This window comes from Sorghum bicolor, chromosome 7 (genome assembly GCF_000003195.3).
Source record: "Sorghum bicolor cultivar BTx623 chromosome 7, Sorghum_bicolor_NCBIv3, whole genome shotgun sequence".
NCBI classification, from domain to species: domain Eukaryota; kingdom Viridiplantae; phylum Streptophyta; class Magnoliopsida; order Poales; family Poaceae; genus Sorghum; species Sorghum bicolor.
Window position 1 is genome coordinate 52530530 of NC_012876.2, and position 24759 is coordinate 52555288.

At 44.5% G+C, this 24759-nt stretch overlaps 1 protein-coding gene across 1 annotated transcript; it reads left to right on the plus strand.

Annotated features, from left to right (window-relative positions):
- Window positions 4199–5419, plus strand: LOC110437279. Its single transcript, XM_021465669.1, has 3 exons — window positions 4199–4293; window positions 4379–4767; window positions 4989–5419. Exons 1-3 carry the CDS (start codon window positions 4199–4201, stop codon window positions 5417–5419), a joined length of 915 nt encoding a protein of 304 aa, XP_021321344.1.

The following is a 24759-nucleotide window of genomic DNA, read 5'->3' on the forward strand; positions in this document are numbered from 1 at the left end:
CGTTATGCTCCGAACGATGTCAGGGAAGATGCTGATAAGCAGCGTCTATTCATGAAAGGTCTTTACTACGAGCTCAGGTTGCAGTTGGCTAGAAACACCTATCCTACCTTCCAGGCTCTTGTGAATCGTGCCATTGTGCTCGATAATATGCGTAAGGGTCAGGATAAGAAGAGAAGGATGCTGGCACAAGGTTCTGGGAGCAACAACCGTCAGCGTTTCAGTTCTCATCAAGGCTATCAACAGAGGTTCCAGGGACCAGTTAGTCAGTGGAACCACAACCAGCAACCCCAGCGTTTCCAGAATCAATCACAAAGTGGGAACCAACATCCTCCATTCCAGCAACGGAATCCTAGACAACAGCAAAATAGTCAGCAGACACACCGCTCAGGAAATTCAAATGCCACCCCATGAAGAAGAGTGCTACCAATACTCCTACGAGGTGTTTCCAGTGCGGGAAGGAAGGGCATATGTCATACGATTGTCCAGAGAAGTTTAACAAGCAGAACAACAACCAGAAGTCTACTGCTTATGCGGCAATAGTGAATAATGTGGCTACAGAGACAGTTCAGGAGGGACCACAGATTATGATGGGTACGTTCAGCATCAACTCTATCCCCGCTACAGCTTTATTTGATTCTGGAGCTTCACATACATTCATATCACAAGCATTTGTTAGAGTTCATAGCATTCCACTAGTTGCAATGAAAACCCCTTTGCTAGTAAATTCGTCGGGTGGGACTATACCAGTTTCTTTATGTTGCCCCTCAGCAAGTCTTTCTTTAAGGGGGGTAGATTTTCCTATCAGTCCCATGGTTATGAGAACTTCAGGCATAGATGTGATCTTGGGTTTGGATTGGATGAAGCAACATGAGACAAATATTAATTGCAAAGAGAGAGTAGTGGCTCTGACAACACCAAAGGGAGAACGAATCAGTGTTGATGTAACAGTGCAAGCACCACTCACAGCTAAGGTGAACCAACTGAATGATGATGTTGATCCTCAGAATCTGGTAGTGGATGAGTTTCTAGATGTCTTTCCAGATGAATTGCCAGGTATGCCACCTGACCGAGACATTGAATTTATTATTGAATTATTACCTGGTACTGCACCCATAGCTAAAAGACCATATAGAATGGGGGTTAATGAACTAGAAGAACTTAAGAAACAAATTAAGGAATTGCAAGATAAAGGGTTCATCCGTCCTAGTTCATCCCCATGGGGTGCACCAGTTATCTTTGTTGATAAGAAGGATGGTAGTCAGAGGATGTGTGTTGATTATCGGTCACTTATGAGGTCACCATCAAGAATAAATATCCCTTGCCTAGAATTGATGACTTGTTTGATCAACTAAGAGGTGCTTGTGTGTTCTCTAAGATTGATTTGCGTTCTGGTTATCATCAATTGAAGATTCGGAATTCAGATATACCAAAGACAGCTTTCACAACAAGGTATGGGTTGTATGAGTATACAGTTATGTCTTTTGGTTTGACCAATGCACCAGCTTACTTTATGTACATGATGAACAAAGTATTTATGGAGTACCTTGATAAGTTTGTGGTGGTCTTTATTGATGATATTCTGGTATTCTCTAAAACCAAGGAAGAACATGCTGAACATCTGAGATTGGTCTTACAGAAACTTAGAGAACATAAGCTGTATGCTAAGCATAGTAAATGTGAGTTTTGGTTGGAAGAAGTTTCTTTTCTTGGTCATGTTGTTTCTAATGGTGGTATTGCAGTGGATCCTAGTAAGGTGAAAGATGTGCTGAATTGGAAACCACCTACAGATGTAAGTGAAATTCACAGTTTTCTTGGTTTAGCTGGTTACTATCGTACATTCATTGAAGGGTTCTCAAAACTTGCGAAGCCTATGACTGCTCTGTTGGAGAAGAATGCTAAGTTTGTATGGTCTGATAAGTGTCAAGCTAGTTTTGAGGAGTTTAAGAAGAGATTGACTACTGCACCTGTGTTGGTATTACTAGATCTGAGTAAGAGTTTCTCTATCTATTGTGATGCTTCTCATCTAGGTTTGGGTTGTGTTCTTATGCAAGAAGGTAGAGTTGTTGCTTATGCATCTAGACAGTTGAGGAAACATGAACTGAATTATCTTACTCATGATCTAGAGTTAGCAGCTGTGGTCCATGCATTGAAGATTTGGAGACACTACTTGATTGGGCATAAGAGTGACATATATACTGATCATCAGAGTTTGAAGTATATATTCACCCAGACGGATCTGAATTTGAGGCAACGAAGATGGTTGGAACTGATAAAAGATTATGATTTGGAGTGCATTATCATCCTGGAAAGGCGAACGTCGTAACTGATGCACTTAGCAGAAAGAAATATGCTAATGAGCTTCGAGCGACACCTGAATCTACGAAGTTGTGTGCTGAATTTGCATATTTGAACTTGGGAATTGTAGTAAATGCGATGGAAATTGAGGTCACTCCTACTCTAGAGGAAGAGATATTGAAAGGACAATTGGAAGATGAGAAACTAAAGGAGATAGCACAGAATGTGGTACTAGGCAAAGCACCAGGATTCAGAATAGATGACAATGGTGTATTGTGGTTTGGAAAAAAGATATGTGTTCCTGAAGTGAAGGCTATTCATGATATGATTCTGAAAGAGGCTCATGAGTCAGCATATTCCATTCACCCTGGTAGTACAAAGATGTATTTAGATCTGAAACAGAAGTACTGGTGGTATGGTTTAAAGAGAGATGTAGTTGAGTATGTTGCTTTGTGTGATACTTGTCAGCGAGTGAAAGTCGAACATCAGAGGCCAGTTGGACTGTTGCAACCAATGAAGATTCCTGAACAGAAGTGGGAAGAAGTAGGCATGGATTTCATAGTGGGTTTACCTCGTACACAGAGAGGATATGATTCAATATGGGTAATAGTGGATCGATTGACTAAAGTCGCTGACTTCTTGCCAGTCAAAACCACTGATTTAGGAGCTCGACTAGCAGAGTTGTATATGGAGCGGATAGTTTGTTTGCATGGAGTGCCTAAGAAGATTGTATCCGATAGAGGCACTCAGTTCACCTCTACTTTTTGGAAAGCAGTGCATGATTCCTTGGGGACAAAGTTGAATTTTAGTACAGCATATCATCTGCAGACAGATGGACAGACTGAGAGGATCAACCAGATACTAGAGGATATGTTAAGAGCTTGTGCTTTGCAGTATGGAACCAGTTGGGATAAGAGTTTGCCATACGCATAGTTTTCTTACAATAACAGTTATCAACAAAGTCTTAAAATGGCACCGTTTGAAGCATTATATGGTCGTAGGTGTAGAACACCTTTATTTTGGAATCAAACTGGGGAGATACAGGTGTTTGGTACAGATGTGCTTAGAGCAACTCCAATGGTTTGGCAAAATAGAGTTGGCAAATCTTGTGATTTGCCAAGTGCCTAGAACATATGGCAAATGAAATTTATTTGTTTCTCCAATGGTTTGGCATTTGGGCTTGACAAATGTTAAAAAAAGGCCCACATCAACCAACAGATCAACTGTTTGTTTCATCATGGCCTGGCCGCGCGAGAGTCCCATCGTGACCCTTCGCCTGGCCGCGCGACAGCGCGTCCCGTCGCCTTCCCTCCCCCGCGCGCGAGCCGCCTCGGCGTGAAGTTCGCCACCAGGTCGTTGTCTTTGATCTGGTACATCGCTCTGGTCGCCAACATCATCTCCTACATCTGCTTTGGTCGTCGATCTGCCAACATCATCTCGATCTGGTACATCGCTCTGGTCGTCACCTCGGCGTGAAGATCTGGTAAATCGCTCTGGTCATCTCGATCTGGTTCATAGCCTTTGTCGTAGTATGTTTTGGCGACGCATATACATTTGCTTAATTGAACTGCATACCCTGGTGGATGATTGTATAATTTTGGATGTACAGCTTGCCAATGCATGCTTCCCGATGCATATATACAGCTTGCCGATGCTCTATTCTATTTGTGATGATGAATTTTATCTTAGTTTTTATCATGGTCCTGTTATTACTTGCAATATATTGAGGAAAGGTCTCTCATCCATCTGCAGGAATCATGAGTAGGAAGCGATCTCTTTCTAGGAGACACTTGGATGATTCATCATCCGATGATGATGATTTTGATACGTTAGCAGCTGCTGTGATTATAGACACCATTGCCAATCACAAAAAAAACCCGGTGGCTCTGTCAAAGGTCATAGAATGCTTTACCGTGATAGAGAAGACGGCCACGAGAGGATGCTTCAGGATTACTTGGCGGTGAATCCAACATATGGCCATGAAATATTCCGTCGAAGGTTAATGTTCTTTGACATCATATTGTCTTGTTGTCTATGTTCATATATTATTGCAGTTGTGAGACTTTGATTTTGTTTTGTGCAGATACAGGATGTCTCGGGAGCTTTTTGTACGCATAATGAACGCTGTTGAAGCACATGATGATTATTTTGTGCGTAAAAGGGACGCGGCCAATGTTCTTGGATTGAGTTGTTTCCAAAAATGCACTGCCGCCATGCGTATGCTGAGCTATGGGATTCCTGCTGATGCGACAGATGAGTACTTTCGCATAGGTGAAAGTACCGCACTTAAGAGCCTGAGGAGGTTTGTGACTGCAGTTGATGAAATTTTTGGAGAACAATATCTCAGATATCCCAATGAGGCAAACACGGCCCGCTTACTTGCAATTGGTGCAGAAAAAGGCTTCCCAGGGATGTTAGGATCCATTGATTGTATGCATTGGGCTGGGAAGAACTGTCCATATGACAAACAGGGTCAGTATAAGGGCATGTGGAGAAGCCCACTATCATTCTGGAGGCTGTTGCCTCGAATGACCTTTGGATATGGCATGCTTTCTTTGGAATGCCTGGCTCTCACAATGACATCAATGTTCTTCATAGGTCTCCTTTATTTGATAACTTGGCTGAAGGTAGAGCTCCAGAAGTTAACTTTTCAGTTAATGGTCATGATTACACAATGGGTTACTATCTTGCAGATGGCATATACCCCACATGGGCTACTTTAGTTAAGTCGATCACTAAACCTATGGGGAACAAGAACCAATATTTTGCCAGAGCGCAGGAAGGAGCGAGGAAGATGGTCAAGAGAGCTTTTGGGGTTCTTCAATCTAGGTTTGCCATTGTTCGAGGATCAGCTCCTATTTGGGACACACAAACTTTGTCAAAGATCATGAGGGCTTGTGTGATTATGCACAATATGATTGTGGAAGATGAAGGATTTGTGGTTGACCCTAATGAACGCTTTGAATATGGTGGTGAAAATGTGGAGCCTACTCATGGTCAGCCAACTCGTACCCTTGAAGAATATATTGATGCGCACAGGAAGATTAGAAACAAAGAAACACATGAACAGTTGAAAGAAGACCTCATCCAGCACCTCTGGAATCATCATCCGGATTTATATTAGCTTTTGTTTAGATGTGGAGTTGTGAAACCCTTTGTTCAAATTATTTATATTTGAAGTTGTTCAATGCAGTTCTGGATTTATATTTGAGTTGTTCACTTTGGATTTATATTCTATGATCAAGTCTATATTTCATGTCACTGATTCTGTGATGGACACCTGATGATTTGCCGGCACCTGACCTTATTTTTTTGGCCGACCAGCACTAGTACGTACTACACACAGAACCAGCACCTGAGCCAAGGATTTTTTTTCCCGACCAATCAACTGCTGTTCACGCCATGCCTCAAATGTTACCAGAATTCAAATACAAATAACTGCTCAACAGCTAAAGGTACCAAATATTACTAGAATTAAAATGTAGATAACTTGTTCTGATCAACATCTAAAGGTACCAAATATTACTAGAATTAAAATGCAGATAACATGTTCTGATCAACAGCTAGCATCTTCTCAAATGTCTTCATTCTCACTCATCTTGTCAAAAATTTTCTTCTGCTTCTTCTCAAGCCATGCACGTTGCAGCGGGTTAAGTTTGGACATGTCAGCTAGCATGATTTCTTTTTCCTCTTTCAGTAACTTAGCTTCTGCTTTTTTTTCTTCAGCTTGTGCCTTTTTTTCTTCAGCTTCTACTCGCTTCTTCTCAAGCTCTAGTGTAGCCTTGTCTATTTCTATTGAAGCCAGGAACCTCTCCTCTTTGGCCTTCTCCTTTTCCATGTCAATTATCTTCTTCTCTGCCATCATCTTGTCCAAAGCTTCCATGCAAGCCTCGCCACCTCCATGCCTCAAATTTTCTTTTGCCTTCTTCACTCCTACTGTCCTTTCCATTGGTGCAGCCTCTTCATCATCAAGTGCTACAACTTCATCTCCTTCATCCCTCGGCCTAGACACCTTGTTGGTAGTCTTCTGTCCTTTTATAGCAGCTTGTTTCTCTTTCTCTAGCTGAGCAAGTTCAATCATCTTTGCTTTCCACTTATCTTCCTCCTTCAATATGGTATGACAGTGTGAAAGAACAAATGGTTTCTTGTCCTTGTCCCATTCCACATACAACTTTTTTGCCTCATTAATCTGTACAATGAGCATGTCAGTGAATATATGATTTACAAAGAATCAAAGTAAATGTACAACAACACATTATACATGCATACCTTGTCTTCAATAGTGAACCCACTTTGATTCCTACGAATAATGGCCTCATAGCATGCACAAAACTTATTCACACTATACTGAATTGCTATCCACCGATGCATAATTGAAGACACTGTCCTCACGGCTTCAGTTTTATTGTGCTTCACAAAGTAAGCATGAACTCTTCCCCAAAATGATGAACGAGTTTGATTGGCACCATGAATCGGATCTTTGCTTACATTCAGCCACCCAGAGCAAATAACTTCATCTTCCCTCCAATGAAAGTTCTTTTTCCTCTTAGATGATCCCTTGTTACTACGGCTACCTTGCACTTCCTCGAGAACTTCTGTGTCTTGGGTGAATCCAAAGGACATGTCATCCAAACCAACAACATTGTCATCTTCTACAGCTTGAAGAATGTCAGACAGAAAAGCCCATCCTCTCCTGCCACCTCCATCACTCTACAAAAACAATTACAATTCACAAGAATTTTCAACTTGGTTGCTGCAATAAACAAAACACAATACTTCTTTGTGAAATTAATAGAAAGACATGAATATAATTCAGAACAAAAGGATAGATATATATGAATACACAAAATGCATAATATTCAAGATTCTGGACAAATAAACAAAAGACAGAAGCTGCTATACAATACTACATTCAGAACAAAAGGATAGAATTCACCCTAGCTCATACATGCTGCTACACAGAATATGGAATTCTACAATTAAGAAATACTGAAACGAAAGGACATGCTGAATCTAATGCAGCCATGTGAGCCAAATCAGCACAATTAAGAATATGGAATCAAATCAACCCCAGCTTTTTCAATCATATTTCTATTCAATCTCATCAGGACATGCTGAATCTAATGCAGCCATGTGAGCCATAGCCGAATCAACACAAATATGAACCCTATCTGTTCAATATCAAGGCTGAAGACATAGAACTTTGCAGGCATCAAAACCATAGCCGAATCAACACATATGGACCCTATACGCATACAAACCCCTACCGATCTATTGCAGCCATGGAAATCAGGGTGAGGGAAGGAGATCAAGGAAGAAGGAAGGGATTGGGGTCGTGGTGTACCTGGACGATGAAGGCGACGGCCTGGCCTGGAGTCGCGCGCGGTGTAGTGGCCTGGCGTCGCGCACGGATGAAGGCCGGCGCAGGAGCTAGATCCCCACGGCGGCGGCGGCTTCCTTCGTCTTCGCAGCGAGGGAAGGGGTCGGGACACAGGGAAGGCGTCGGGACACACGCGCGCGTGGGAATATATGCGCGGGGAGAGAGTCCGTGAAAATTCTGGGTGCGGGAGTGAGACGGCGGAGGCGGGAGAGGCGCGATGCCAAGCGGACAGACGCGCGCATATTTCCGCCAACTGAGCCCGAATTTGCCAACTCCCCAAAATTTGCCAACCCTTTTGCCAAACCATTGGAGAGAAGAATTCCCATGTTTTGCCAAAAACAAGATTTGCCAACTGTGTTTGCCAAACCATTGGAGTTGCTCTTAGACATGCAGAACAACAAGTGCGAACCATCCGGGATAATCTGAGAGTTGCTCAGTCTCGTCAGAAAAGTTATGCAGACACACGTAGGAGAGAACTAGCTTTCGAGGAAGGTGATTATGTCTATCTGAAAGTGTCACCTATACGGAGTGTGAAGAGGTTTAATATGAAAGGAAAGCTAGCTCCAAGGTATGTTGGTCCGTTTAAAGTTTTGCAAAGGTGTGGAGAAGTAGTGTATCAGTTAGAGTTGCCTGAAAGTTTATCTGGTGTGCATGATGTGTTCCATGTGTCACAACTTAAGAAGTATTTGCGTGTACCTGAGGAGCAAATACCATTGGAAGAGCTTTCTGTTAAATGTGATCTCACATATGAGGAATATCCGGTTAAGATTTTGGAAACAGCTGAGAGAGTCACCAGAAGTCGGGTTATTAAAATGTGCAAAGTGCAATGGAATCGATATTCAGAAGCGGAAGCAACTTGGGAAAGAGAGGATGATCTGAGAAAATCATATTCATATTTGTTTGAGTAAGTTCTGCTCAATCTCGAGGACGAGATTCTTTTAAGGGGGTAGAGTTTGTAACACCCAAAATTTTGATTTCAACTAATAGGAATTAATTTGATTTATTTAAGTATTTTTGTGGGCATTTGAATCTAGCAAACAAATAATTTTGTGAAGATTAAAACTCATCACAAGTTTAGAAATGTGATTTTGCATTCATGCTGGAGCATAGATATTTTTGTATTGTTTGTTATGGTTTTATTTTAATTGTTTTGCTTCAAAAATTCTTTTGGAAAATGTCTTGGAAAATTTAAGAAATCAGAAAAGAAAAGGGGAGAAGCCCCTGGAAACCAGCCCGCAGCCCACTGGTTCCCCTCGCTCGGTCCAGCAAGCGGCCTAGCTCGCCCGCGCGCGCACCTCCCCCTTTTATCTCTGGCTGGCGAGTAGGCCCACCTCCTTCTTTCACCGCCAGCCGGGTCCCGCGTGTCAGCGCACTGTTTATCTCCTTCCTCCCAACCGTGACCGAGCCAGCCTCGATTTTCCCTAGCAGGAAATCCCGATTCCTTCGGGATTTGATCGCCCCAACCCTTCTAAAGCCCTGCGGTTTCCTCTCTACTCCGTTTTCTCTTTCCAAGCCACGGCAGGAGCCCTAGCCGACGTCGTAAGCCCCAGTCGGGATCTCATCGTGGAGCCGATCGCGCCGTCGCCGTGGTCGTCATCTCCTGCTGCGCGAATATCGTCGGCAAACTGTGTGCCGAGCTTCGCAGCAACGTGGCGGAACCTCCGAGCTTCTTCCTGTGACCTCTCTCAATTCTAGAAGCCCGTGTGGCCTCACCGAGCAGCGTAGGAGAGCTCTCGTCCGCCATTGCACGCTGCGCACCCTCCCCGAGATCAATCCGAGCCCTGAAGACCCCTAGGTGAGTTCGCGTGAGTCCCCGCTTCGTCCCCTTGCCCTTGGTTTGGATTCTAGCCCACCGTAGCGCGCATTCCCCATCTCCGGCGATGCCCCGGTGAAGGCGCCGCCGTGGGTGGCTCTGTTCCGACGGCCATCCCCTCCCCAACCCATCTCGTCCGTTGGATCAAGATCTAACGCTCAGAAAAAGAACGTACCCCTTCGTTCACATTTTTGCTTAAGAGTCCCTGAAATATGTACAAACCAACCCGCGGTCCAAAGCGTGTTCCAGGAAATATGCTTTCTCTTTCTGAAAACGTAAAGTCAGCCGATTGGATTTAAAATACGTTTTCACTATTTACAAGTTTGCCACTAATTTTATAATGCTCATAAAATACTCGTTTTAACTCCTTTTTTGTCCATTCAAATTTCGTTAGATTCGTATTTGCGAGCTCTACATGTTAGAAGTAATATTTCACTGTTTTGAAACTTTTTAATTTCCTGGTACTATTTAATTAATTATTTATCTATAGGAAATCTAAGAAAAATCATAGCTTCTACGTTTTATTTCCGATTTTCGTGAACTTTACGTTTATGTGATCGTAGCGCTGCGTAGAATATTTTGATAAACTTTTATATTTGTTTTACTACTGTTTGGTGTATTGTTCTAATAATAGCTTGTTGCTTCGTGTATGATTGTCTACATTGGATTGCGTGTTGTTGATTGATGATCGGGTATAGACGGTGAGCAATACGTTGGTGATCAAGGTCAATCTTTTGATGACCAGCAGCAGGCTCCGGAGAGCTTTGATCAAGGCAAGTATAACTTGGGATTATCCTTGATACCTACACACTTTTAATACATATTTCATATGCATGTGTCCACCTTGATGACCTTAGCAAAATCATAAATGATTGTTATCCTGAATTCCTTGTTACCTATTTGGATATGCATTTGGGTAGTTTTTGCTAGTGCTTGATTATTAATCCATGATCCTGTAACATGAATATTTGAATATACAACAATAAAATAAGCTTTCTAGCAACTTGAATATAAAGGGTGGAAAGAACTCTAGCTTTTGCTGGATTGATCTTGACCGTCCATAAGGACTTATCCCTTGGCCAAAGCAGGGACAACTCGTACAATCATGAGGGCTATATGGCTCTGTTGATACAAAACTGATCTGCAAACACAAAGGGCTAATACCCGATTCAAACGTTAAGGCGTGCCAGCCGATTTGACCTTACTATCGGCAAAGGTGATAACTCGAATACTTTAGTCCTGACAACAGCGATGCGCCCGGATGTCACGGCTAAGAGGTACTCACGCGGAACTCGAGAATACGCCGAGCTTAAGTCGACGAATTCCTAAGAACTCGTAATAAAAGAAAAAAAAAGTATGACGAAGTCGTCGAAAAGTAGATACTGGAATATGAGTAAAAACGTGTGTTTGATTGATTTCTTGATATCTTGATTACAAGGTCCTAGGGTTTATATTTATACCCTGCTCAAAGAGCTACGACCAGACACGATTAGAATTCGAATCCCACACTACACGGAATCCGTATACAAATCGATGCAAATAACTAAGGAAATAATAAAACTATCCTTCGTGACAAACCGAAACTCCTCCAGATGACAACTGGCAGCTTCCGGACTCCTCCTTCGCGTCATCGGCAATCCCCTTGCCATAGTCATCGGCAGACCTTTTTACCCAGCCATCGGCACCATATTACTGCCTGTGGACTTAGTCACATTCAACCTCTCCCTCATCGGCAACCATCCTCATCAGCAACCCGCATTGTATTGCCACCCTATCCTGCCATCCTGGACACGTGCCCAAAAACGGTGTCAACACATGCCCCCCAGTTTCGGAGTATAAAACTATTAATGCTCCGAAATTCTCTGCAGTAATGATGCCTTCTCCGCAATTAATGCTCCTAATCTGGTAACCGACAACCTCAATCCGGACAACTCTGATCCTAATCCCCCGCAGATTCCTCGAAATCCCCAACTTCCTAAACGGGCATCTTTCTAAGTCGTACATCGGCAACAATTCCGTTATAAAGATATGCCGATGCTCTGACCAGGATATTCGTAAAAAACGGTTACCCCCGTCTATCCGCCCATCGGCAAGATGACCGTTATAGAATATCGCCGATGGACCGACCAGGAGATCGCGCACAGTAAAATATCTTTAGATAATGACCGCTTCCTGTCAAATCACCTGCACAATCCCTAGATTACCGTGCGAACAGTTACCATATCCACCTGAGTACCCTCGGGCTTCTCGGATGCGGCAAAGAGATAAGACGGATTTGCCCTTGCCCATCTTGTCCTATAAATAGTTCCTTCTTGGGTACTCCTCCCCCATTACACCATTCTACTATCCAACTTTGCTTTTCCAGCGGCGGCGCCATCTACAACCCTCAAGACCTCCGACAAGCACTCCTCTTCATCAACTCCGGTGCCCTCCAACGTCCTCTACACGACAAGATGGCCGTTGGCTTCGTCGTCCCTGAGGTCAGACTTCCATCTCATCTGCTGTACCTTTTTCTTGCATTCCTGTTCATCTGCAATTCATCTTACCGAATATTTTCCTTTTCCTTTTTCTTTGTATTTTTATTCCCCAAAACACTAGGAGTTGTCCAATAAAATTGTCATCCCTACCGATCAACCACACCTTCAGTGCCTCGGCCCTCTAGGGGATCCAGATCCAACCGACCTTATCAATGCAGAAACCAACAGGATTCCCTTTAGAGCTGAAAACTTTTCTTTAGATCTGTGGAAAGACACCTTTCGTTCTTGGCCCAGCCCTACTGTAGGGTGGAAAGATTGGTTCTTGAGGGTCAGCAATTCTTATGAAGTTCAATGGGGTGAGAGGAAGCTAGCTCAATGCATTAGGCTATCCATTGCCGATATGCACAGGAACGAGTCATTGCTGATAGCTGCATCCTACTTTTGGTCAGACACTCTCAATGCTTTTGTTTTTGGCCACGACCCTGCTTCTCCTACCCTTGCCGATGTAGCCATGCTTACTGGGCTAGATATATCTTCTGCCGATAGCACCCACTTTTTTGATACCGCCCCCAGTGCCAAAGTGGAGACTCGCGCTATCGGCGGTTGGTCAGGGTACATCCAGAAGTACCGCGGGAGAGGGCCTGTCACCACAAAGGAGCAAACCACTTTTCTGAACATGTGGCTGGACAAGTTTGTATTCTGTGGTCGATCGGCAGGACCGACTTCTGTTTATCTATCGGCAGCAGAAAGACTGGCTAGCGGCGGCCAATTTCCTCTCGGCCGATATTTGCTCGGCGCTGTTTACCACCTTCTTCATCAGGTAGCCCAAAAACTCCTGCTTGGCCAATCCATCGGCAACTTGGGAGGCCCCTGGTGGTTTATTAATATGTGGCTCAATCTGCACCTACATAAGCGCCTTGATTTCAACTTGTTCTCACAGCACTTCCCAAGAGATATAGCCGAGAATCATGTATTGGGTGAAGAGGAATCGGCAACGCGCGCCCCCTTGAACTTTGGCGAAGCCGTTATAGTCTTACCCGGTTCAGGGAACAATCCGGATCAGATCGGCCGATTCTTCGAGACTCTGTATGAGGGTCTGGCTAGAGATGAACGACCATGGCTGGCTTATGACGACCCAGACAGCATGCTCCCTCTGACCTTCAATCCATTTGATGAAGCTCTCGACAGGGACAATGAGGTGATGATGGCAATTGTGACTCCCAGAGCCATACCAGTGAATTTCTTTGGTAGCACGAAAACCTCTCCCCAAACCTATGAATTTTATAATCCATCGGCATTAGCTCGCCAGCTAGCTTTCGGCCAGTTGCCGATTGCACTTCCTTATGCTGATGTAATAAAGCCCAGAGAACCCATCGCCAACCTCCTCGAGTGGACTCGAGTAGCCCAGCTACCACCAAATGCTGATACAGACGTAGATCTGTCAGAATGGGTTCCAGCCGCCTTTATCACTCAGGCATACAAGCTATGGTGGGCAGAATGGAAGGAGAATCTATTCTGCAGATCGGCCCTCTCATACCGCGGCATGATCGACCCCGAATACGAAGTCCCCGATGATACTGTAAGTATTTTAAACCGATGTCTCATTTTACAATACCATTCCCATCGGTAACTTACCCCTGTATTTCTTTTGCAGATTGACAACACCCCCCCATCGGTTAGCAGGAGTGGCAAGCCGATCGACCTATTCCCATCAGGCCCGATCTCCTCAATCGGCCATAAGGCTCCCACTCTGGCTTCCATCGTGCACCGGGGTGTGCGCCTCAAGAAAGTTACCACCAGGAAAACTCAGACATCACCAACGGTAACTGCCTCCACTCTGGCGCAAGCTTTCAAGGCAATCTGTTAAAACCTTCTTCATTTATGCTGACTATCTTTGTATCGGCTATCTGTGCTCATAAACTCCTTTTTGTTGTTGCAGCAAACTGGTGCATCGGCAAAAGCCAAACGCCAAAGTGCCGATGCCCCCCAGTCTAGCCAACCAAAGAGGAAGGGCATCCAAGGTGCTAAGGCTGGAACAAAGCGCCAGAAAGTGGCAACTCCTCCTCCTCCTCCGGTGTCTCCAATCCCGGTGGAATCTTCCCCTTCTTCTCCAGAAGTCCAGACACAGCAAGTACCATCTCCCCAACCAATACAGGAAGCACCACAGATGGAAGAACCCCAGCAGGAAGAACCTCAAACGGAAGGTACATCAGCTGACGCATGTGAACAAACAACTGGCCCGGCAGGTCCAGTTATATCATCGGCGGTTTCCCCGATTCAGGCGACTGTCGTTTCTCTTCCGGGTAACATATCTCCACAATATTTCCGCCGATAAACTTATCCTTATTTAGTCTCATAATCCTTCCTGTCTTCTTTCAGGTGATATCGTTCCATCGGCAACATTTGCCGATCAACCTGTAGCTCCATCGGCATCTTTGAGTCAAAGGCAAGAAATCGCCTTGAAGCAAGTAAGTCATCCAATTTTCACCAGTATCGTCTACCGAAGTTTTGACCATAAGACTGACTTATTTCATCTTCATTTTCAGGAACAAGATTCTCCCAACAGCTTATTCTCCTTCGCCATTGATATCTTCGAAGAAGAAGGCGAGGAAGCAAGCTCCTCTCGGGCAGTTGGAACTGTATCGGCAGAAACCAGAGCTAAGCTGGAAGAGCTATCGGCCATACTTCATCAAGACACAACTCAGCTGGTCAATGATTCTGACCAAGCCAAAGCCTTGTTCAAGACCCTTAGAGGCCAAATTCCTGCCGATGCTGAAGAAACACTCTTCCATGCTGCACACCTAGAAAGCTGCCAGCTAAAGTACCAGAGAGCCACTCGATGCCTTGCCGATAGAGCCGCTCAAATCCAGCTTTCTGAGGAGATGATGAAAGAAAAACTCTTAGCCGATGAGAAACATAAGAACATCGGCACCTTAAAGTCCTCAGGTGATGCACTGAAGCAGAAAGTGTCTGATCTATCGGCAAAAAGAGAAGCTCTACTGGCCGAACTCAAGCAAGTAGAGGACGCTCTGTCCCAAGCCCAGCAGGAAGAGAGTCAGCTGCCGGAGACCATCAAGCACCTTGAACAAGAACGAAACATCCATGGTCGCAAAGCGCTGCAGCTGAAGAGGAAGCTGAAGCCGATAGAAGGTTCTGCCGATGATGATATCAAAGAGATAGAGACGGCCAATCAGATTCGGCTGCGCGCCATATCAGCAATCCAAGCGCTGCTGAACATCTGAAGCTTTCATTGGCAACACCTTTGTTTTTCCGCTTTTAGCTTTTAGTCTAGCCGATAAGACTGTTATCGGCATCTTTTGAAACATCAAGTCTGCCCCTGAACATTTAAATTCAGCCGATAGGAGTGTTATCGGCACTTAAACTTTTATGCGTCGACCCATATGTTGGGGTAGTACTTCTTTAAATATTTGCCATTTAATGCTCTGGGAAATTCAACTCCTTCGAGAGTTTCTAGAATATAGGCATTACCAGGAGCTGAGTGTCTTACCCGATAAGGACCTTCCCAATTAGGAGACCACTTCCCAAACTTCGAGCTTTTAGTTCCGACTGGCAAAATCAACTTCCATACCAAATCCCCATCGGCAAACTCCTTAGCCTTTACTTTTTTATCATACCATCTAGCAACTCTCTTCTTATTTTCTTCTATACTCATTAAAGCCTTTAACCGATGCCCTGCTAAATCATCTAACTCATCGGTCATCAAAGTGGCATAATCATCGGCAGCCAATTGATCTTGAAAAGATAATCGCCTAGATCCAGCCTTAATCTCCCAAGGCAACACTGCATCATGTCCATACACCAATTGATAGGGTGACACCTTGGTTGATCCATGACAAGCCATCCGATAAGACCACAGTGCTTCATTTAACAACGTATGCCACCGCCTAGGATTTTCTTCAATCTTTCGTTTAATAAGCTTGATAATTCCTTTGTTAGACGCTTCGGCCTGCCCGTTGGCTTGAGCATAGTAAGGAGAAGAATTCAACACTTTAATTCCCATACCGACTGCGAATTCATCGAACTCCCCCGACGTGAACATGGTGCCCTGATCGGTAGTAATCGTTTGGGGAATCCCAAATCGGTAAATAATATGCTCCTTCACAAAATCAATCATATTGGCCGATGTGACTTTCTTCAAAGGAATAGCTTCGACCCACTTAGTGAAATAGTCAGTGGCAACTAGAATGAACTTATGCCCTTTGCTAGATGGTGGATAAATCTGGCCGATTAGATCGATGGCCCACCCCCGGAACGGCCAAGGTTTTATTATAGGATTCATAGCCGATGCGGGTGCTCTCTGGATATTACCGAACTTTTGACAACCTTGACACCCCTTGAAATATTTAAAACAATCTTCAAGTATGGTTGGCCAAAAATATCCATTCCTTCGAATCATCCACTTCATCTTAAAAGCTGACTGATGCGCTCCACACACTCCTTCATGGATTTCCCCCATCAAACTTCTGGCTTCATCATCACCCAAGCATCGGAGAAGAATTCCGTCGATAGTTCGATAATACAACTCATTTTCAAGGAGCACATACTTGGTCGCTTGAAATCGAACCCGTCTTTCAACTTTTTTGGATGGATCTTCTAGATAGTCGATAATGTCTTTCCTCCAATCACCGGCACTGACTGCCGATGTCGCATTAATCATTGGCTGATATCCTGAGGCATGCTGGGCTAATCGATTAGCGTCTTCATTATGCAATCGGGGAACATGCTCCAATCGGAAGTTTTTGAATTCCTTTAACAGTTGCACACTTCTCTCGAAATAGGTTATGAGAACCTCACTTCGGCATTCATAGCTTCCGGCCAATTGATTTATAACCAACATGGAATCCCCAAATATTTCAACAGCGTCAGCACGAACTTCTCTTAACAACTCCAACCCCTTGATCAGAGCTTGATACTCAGTCTGATTATTCGTTGATGTAGCAACAATCGGCAAGGAGAACTCATACTTCCTCCCCTTGGGAGAAACCAATATAATGCCGATTCCTGCCCCCCGGTCACAGGTAGATCCATCAAAGAAGAGCGTCCAGGGTGCAATTTCCAAGGTTTCCACTAGACCGCAATGCTGAGTCACAAAATCGGCCATGATCTGCCCTTTGACTGCCTTAGCTGATTCGTAACGCAAATCAAACTCCGACAGCGCTAAAATCCATTTACCGATCCTACCACTCATAATCGGCATAGATAGCATGTATCGGACCACATCATCTTTGCAAACAACAGCACATTCAGCCGACAACAGGTAATGTCTCAGCTTGATACATGAAAAATATAAGCATAAGCACAGTTTCTCAATGGCCGAATACCTGGTTTCAGCATCAATCAACCTCCTACTCAAATAATAAATTACTCTCTCTTTCCCTTCAAATTCTTGAACTAAAGCTGACCCGATAACCAATCCATCGGTAGATAAATATAATTTGAAGGGTTTCCCTTGTTGAGGTGGAACTAAAACTGGAGGATTTACTAGATACTTTTTGATTTCATCCAGAGCCAACTGCTGTTCTTCTCCCCAAACAAACTCTTGATCGGCTTTCAATTTAAGAAGAGGACTGAAAGCACGAATTCTCCCAGATAAATTCGATATAAATCTTCTGATAAAATTCACCTTGCCGATCAAGGATTGGAGCTCAGTTTTATTAGTAGGAGCCACTATTTTATTGATGGCATCAATAGATCTTCGACTAATTTCAATACCCCTCTGATGTACCATGAAACCAAGAAACTGCCCTGCCGATACGCCAAATGCACACTTGTTGGGATTCATCTTCAATCCATGCTTCCTTGTGCACTCCAACACTTTTCGTAAATCGGCAAGATGCTTTGAGAAATCTCCAGACTTAACCACCACATCATCGATATAAATTTCTACGAACTTGCCGATGAACTCATGAAATATAAAATTCATGGCCCTTTGATAAGTAGCACCAGCATTCTTTAACCCAAAAGTCATGACTATCCATTCAAACAGTCCAACGTGACCAGGACACCTGAATGCAGTTTTTGGAATATCCTCCTCCGCCATGAATATTTGATTATAACCCGCATTACCATCCATGAAGCTGATAACCCGATGGCCAGCCGCAGCATCAACCAGTAGATCGGCGACAGGCATTGGGTATCCATCCATCGGCGTAGCTTTATTGAGATTCCTGAAATCAATGCACACCCGAAGCTTCCCGTTCTTCTTGTAAACCGGAACAACATTGGAAATCCATTCGGCATACCGACACTGCCGAATAAACTTAGCTTCAATAAGTTTAGTGATTTCGGCCTTAATATCAGGTAGAATGTTAGGATTACATCTGCGGGCTGGTTGCTGATGTGGCCGAAATCCGGACTTGATGGGTAACCGATGTTCGACAATTGATCGGTCTAAACCAGGCATCTCTGTATAATCCCAAGCAAAGCAGTCTTTATACTCCTTTAACAAACTAATCAGTTGTCGCTTACACTCAGGATCTAATTTAGCACTAATAAAAGTAGGTCTAGGCTTATCACCACTACCTATATCTACTTCTACCAAATCATCGGCCGATGTGAACCCCTGGCCTAATTTTCCATCATCGGCGAATCTATCCATTAAAAACCGTCGTCAGAACCGACTGCTTGGATCGGTGGAATCTCATAATCGGCAACTTTGAGAAAATCTTTCTCCCAAACTTCTCCTGAAATGCACCTAGTCCTTTCATAAGTATCCGCTTCTGCCGATGCGATAACATAAGAAGAATCCCCTGGGACAATCTCAATCTTGTCACCTACCCACTGAACCAAGCACTGATGCATTGTAGATGGGACACAACAATTGGCATGAATCCAATCCCTCCCCAATAATAAATTGTAGGCACCTTTTCCGCTGATCACGAAAAAGGTTGTCGGCAAGGTTTTGCTGCCGATGGTCAACTCTGCACATATCGCCCCCTTGACTGGAGACACGTTTCCCTCAAAGTCTTTGAGCATCATATCGGTCTTGGTCAAATCTTGATCCCCTTTCCCAAGCTTCCGATATACTGCATACGGCATAATATTAATAGCAGCTCCACCATCAACTAGGATCTTAGTCATTGGCTGCCCATCAACCCTTCCTTTGAGGAACAAAGCCTTAAGATGCTGCCTCTCGTCATCGGCAGGTTTCTCAAAGATAGCCGTCATCGGATCCAGAGCCAACTGAGCTATCTGATCAGAAAATTCCAACTCATCGTCACTAGCTGGTGCAAGAAACTCCATCGGCAACATGAAGACCATGTTGACGCCAGTCGATGGACCTTCCCTCTTAGTGTCTGACGGCTGCCGACTTCCAGAGTTCTCTCCTTTATTTAGCTCTTCCTGCCTTTCACGTTGCAACCTCCTTTTCTGTGTCTTGGTTAATCCTTGAGGGCACCATGGAGGAAGTGGCCTTTGCCTCACCGTCGGGCGTTGGTTCTCTCTTGACTCTATGCGATGCGTGTTAGCATCCCTGCAAAATATGAATTCATCGGGAACCCGCGCATCAGCCATCCCTTCGAGCTCCTCTTGGTTCCGGGGAAAATACCGGACACGGTCACTGAGCCGATCGTGAACGCTAAGCCTGCCCCCCAGCCGATCATGAACTGACGCCCTTTCTCTGATTGGCCCATTAAATCGCCGTTCATCATCATGATAACGCCGATCGGTTCTACCGTACCGATCATAACCGTTGCACTCAGGGCAGTCTCTGACAGTAGGAAGCTTGATATTTTCCTCCCAACAATGGATGAAGAATGGACAATTCCAATGATCCCTGTGCCGATTCCACTCCTGTCGGCGCCTTTCTTCTTCCCGTCGATAATCTTCCTGCTGGCGCCGATACCGATCTTCCCGTTGTTGCCAATTTCCTCGTGGCCTTCTATGAGTTATGACGATACCAGACCGAGGAGGCCTTCCCGAGCTAGTCCCTTCCTGGACCAAGCCCTTATTTCTTGCATCGGCAGTAGTAACTTGATGCTGAGGATCTACCGATGCACTCTTCTCAGCTGTTTCCGACGTTAAGACCTTAGCCTTCCCCTTAGCGTCCAACATGTTTGTCGGGAAAGGATGTTGGTCTATCTTCATCGGCTTCTGGGCTTTAGCACTGTCAAACTTGATTCTCCCTGACTCTATAGCCGATTGCAGCTGCTGTCTGAATACTTTGCACTCGTTGGTGTCATGTGAAGTCGCATTATGCCACTTGCAATATCTCATCCTCTTCAACTCTTCTGCCGATGGAATCACATGGTTAGGTGACAGTTTAATCTGACCTTCCTGAAGTAGAAAGTCAAATATCCTATCGGCCTTGGCGGTATCAAAGGCGAACTTCTCTGGTTCCTTCTGCCCAAAAGGACAAGACATCGGCTTCTTGTTTTTTACCCACTCTGCCAAACCGATTACTGGTTCTTCATCGGAATCTGAGCTTGTTGCTTCATCAACAAATGAGACTTTCTTATTCCATGCCCTCTTAGGCTCGAAAGGCTTGATGTCTTGATCAGATATCCTCTGCACCAAGTGACTTAAACTTTCGAATTCCTGAGAGGCATACTTATCCCTGATATGTGGCAACAAACCCTGGAAAGCCAAATCGGCTAGCTGCCGATCATCCAGAACCAGGCTATAGCATTTATTCTTGACCTCTCGTATCCTCTGCACAAATCCTTCAACCGACTCATCATTACGTTGCCTCAACTTGACCAAGTCGGTGATCTTCTTCTCATGAACCCCCGAGAAGAAGTATCTGTGGAATTGCTTCTCTAGATCGGCCCAAGTAATTACTGAGTTAGGAGGTAATGATATGAACCAAGTAAAGGCCGATCCAGACAATGATGATGAAAATAGACGAACCCTCAATTCGTCCCTGTTACCAGCCTCTCCACATTGAATAATGAACCTGTTGACATGCTCCATGGTTGACGTGTCGTCCTGTCCGGAAAACTTTGTAAAATCCGGTACTTTGTACCGATGTGGAAGCGGGATCAAATCATACGCTGGAGGATACGGTGTCCGATAAGAATAAGTGTTGACCTTGGGTTTTATCCCAAATTGTTCCCTCCTTACTTCAGCAATCTTATCGGCCCAATACGCATCGGCATCTTGCCGATGAGGCGGCTGCGGATCTGGCACTTGGTGGCGAACCTCCACGTGTCTGTTTGGGACGTGACCTGCATGGAACATTGTATTGGTCACCTGTCCTCCAATCTGCGGACTACCAAACTGCTGTCCACCGATTGGCTGTCCTCCGAGTTGCTGCCCAAAATTTATTGGCTGGTTGGGAATCCCCTGACCTTGGAACCCGGGATAGACCTGTCCTTGCTGGAACCCTGTAGTCTGATAACCCTGCTGGGGCGATTGTGGAAAGGCTTGCTGTCCAAGCCATCCATTATTAGCGTTCATCGGCATAGGTGCTGCCGATGATTGGTAATTGGGTACCGTCGTTGAATTGACATACCCCGACTGGGCCATAGACCTCTGTTACATCAGCATTGACTCTGCCGATGCGTTGGGCATCTGGAACATTGAATCTTGAGGATTCCCAGTGTAAGGCCGTGCGGTAGTAGTTGTGGTATACCGAGGACTCTGGTTCACCGGCGCATTGGGAGGTGCCGATGTCATAGGAGTTTTGCCCCTCATGTCAGTTATTTGTGATGTTCCCGGCGTCAACTCTGGAGGCATACCATAACCCCACCAGTTGGGAGGAAGATTTAACCCTGACATCGCCGATGCCAACATATCTGTTGTCAGTTTATGCTGCCCAACTGAAATTTGTGGGTTGGTTGCCATCGGCATAGATAGTGCGCCAGTAGTCCCCAATGTACTTGGAGGGACGGCAGACTGTGCACTTGCATTTGTCAAGGCAGCCGATGGAGCCGTGACCTCTGGTGCCGTTGGCTGATGATGGGAGGGCCCCACATAATCTGGCGGGATCTGTCCTTCCTTGAAAGCTCTTGCCACGGCGTTGAAAACCGTATTAGACAGTACACCAGCTTGGTTAATCAACGCTCGATTGATGGCATTGTCAACCATATCTTGAAGCTTGCCAGGATTGGCGTCGAAGGTGACCTGCCGTGGTGCCGGCAGTGCATCTTTCTGGACCACTTCGCCGCTCCTGTTTATGCTGAAAGACTTCAGGAATTGCTGCTTGAATTCTTCCATGGCTTGGGCAATAGCTTGCTTTTGCTCATCCTTGAGGTTGGTCTCCGTCACGGGGATGACGTTCTCTTGATCGAGGTCAGAGATCGACATGTTGATCTTGATCTTGAATCGGTCCCACTGGGCGTGCCAAAAGATGTGTTGATACAAAACTGATCTGCAAACACAAAGGGCTAATACCCGATTCAAACGTTAAGGCGTGCTAGCCGATTTGACCTTACTATCGGCAAAGGTGATAACTCGAATACTTTAGTCCTGACAACAGCGATGCGCCCGGATGTCACGGCTAAGAGGTACTCACGCGGAACTCGAGAATACGCCGAGCTTAAGTCGACGAATTCCTAAGAACTCGTAATAAAAGAAAAAAAAAGTATGACGAAGTCATCGAAAAGTAGATACTGGAATATGAGTAAAAACGTGTGTTTGATTGATTTCTTGATATCTTGATTACAAGGTCCTAGGGTTTATATTTATACCCTGCTCAAAGAGCTACGACCAGACACGATTAGAATTCGAATCCCACACTACATGGAATCCGTATACAAATCGATGCAAATAACTAAGGAAATAATAAAACTATCCTTCGTGACAAACCGAAACTCCTCCAGATGACAACTGGCAGCTTCCGGACTCCTCCTTCGCGTCATCGGCAATCCCCTTGCCATAGTCATCGGCAGACCTTTTTACCCAGCCATCGGCACCATATTACTGCCTGTGGACTTAGTCACATTCAACCTCTCCCTCATCGGCAACCATCCTCATCAGCAACCCGCATTGTATTGCCACCCTATCCTGCCATCCTGGACACGTGCCCAAAAACGGTGTCAACAGGCTCAGGCTTTAGCTCAGTATGAAGAACTTCTCTAGCTTGTTAGAGGTTAACCGAAAGGGCGGAGGGGCTGAACCGTTTTGGGTATAGTGTGGCCTCTGTCTGTATGTGTATAGGCTGCGAGTCATTGTGCCATCGGAAGGGGGACTCTATATCTGCGCGCAAAGGAAACCTTGCGACCCTAACATGTTAGACGAACTTTTGAAAGGCTTCATAGTGATCCCTGCCGACCTCCCTTGGAAGGGGGTTAAGAGACTAGCTACCTCGGGCGAAATGGTAAATTATAACTTATGGGTAAAGATGTACAACCTCTGCAGAGTGTTAAATCTGGTATACTAGTCGTGCCCATGGATACGGGCGGCTCGGAAAACCGACGGAATAGATGGACACTGATGAACATGATTAATGATGATAAATGATTGTTTATTATGTTGTTTATATCTGTTATTCTTAATTCTTGTATACATTGATCATGTGATTATGGGATTAATTATGCTACCTTCATATTTGCTATCCAATGGTTAAACATGCTATCCACTATTAAAAGCTAAATGCAGTCAAACCAGTGTCAGCTATTTGAGCCTCATGAACCCCTGGTTATACTTGTTGAGTACGTTATGTGCTCACTCTTGCAATTTCCCAACACCCCAGGTTATGATAATGATGATGCTTGGAATGAGGACTACCGTTATGAGTACTAGGTTTGGAGTCAACCAGTCAACAGTGTCCCTGTGTGGAGCTTCCGTCGAGAGCGTTGTTTACTTCATGCTATCATTATTGTATAAGACTATGTGATTTATTATGTTCCGCTATGTAATAAACACTGCAATGGTACATTTGAGATTTGTCTACTTATGTGTGCGACTGTTTCTGGGCACATATGAGTCTTTTATGCATCCTATTTTGTTCTTAAAATATGGGTGTGACAGGACTATAAGGGGTAATCACAGATAAATACGATCTAGGCACCTCGCCTACACAATATCTATTACTTACCCATCAGCCTAATGAGTAAGCGCTATATGATCCTATTCATAAACATAATTATACTCTAACTATGCTAAGCATATAATCAAAGTAGACTAAGAACAATATAACTGAGAACATAAGCAAATAGAATAAAGTCAATTCCAATATATTCAAATAGATCAAAGTCATATTCATAGTAGCAAGAACTAATATAAATATAACAAAGAGAATAAGAGTTTACCAAGAACTGTTCCTTTGTAGCTATGCTAAAGAACTATAGAGATCTAATTAAATTGGTGGCTAAGAATCCTATAGAGACAGATCCATTCGATGGACCCCTCTCTGTCTAATTCTTAGAGAATAATGAACTCCTCTCTATCTATCTTCCTCGAGGGGGTCTGGGTCTTTATTTATAGCCCCTCTTGGAATCACCACAGCCCTTGGATCAAACTGACTTAAACGTGCGCTTAAAATTAATCCTCAAAGTCGGTGGAGGTGGGATCCGCAAGGCTCAACCTGATTGGTAGAGACCTCCTGGTGGCCGCCCCTGACAGGGTGCGGCGCCTACCCCTGCCTTATGGTAGGTGGGTCCCACCTTTCAGGTGGTGTCTTCCTGAGCCTTCTGGAGTATTCCTGAGTTGACGTTTCATGTGTTCTCTCTATGTAAATCTGACATGTGGAACTCCTTTTGTTCTTATTCCGATAACCCCTGTAGAAATAGACAATCACCAAAACTTGTGGAATTCTATTAGTGATAACCCCTATTTCTAGATAGTATTCTCATTTTAATCCTTTCTCATGCTATGATGACGGTTAAAAAGAG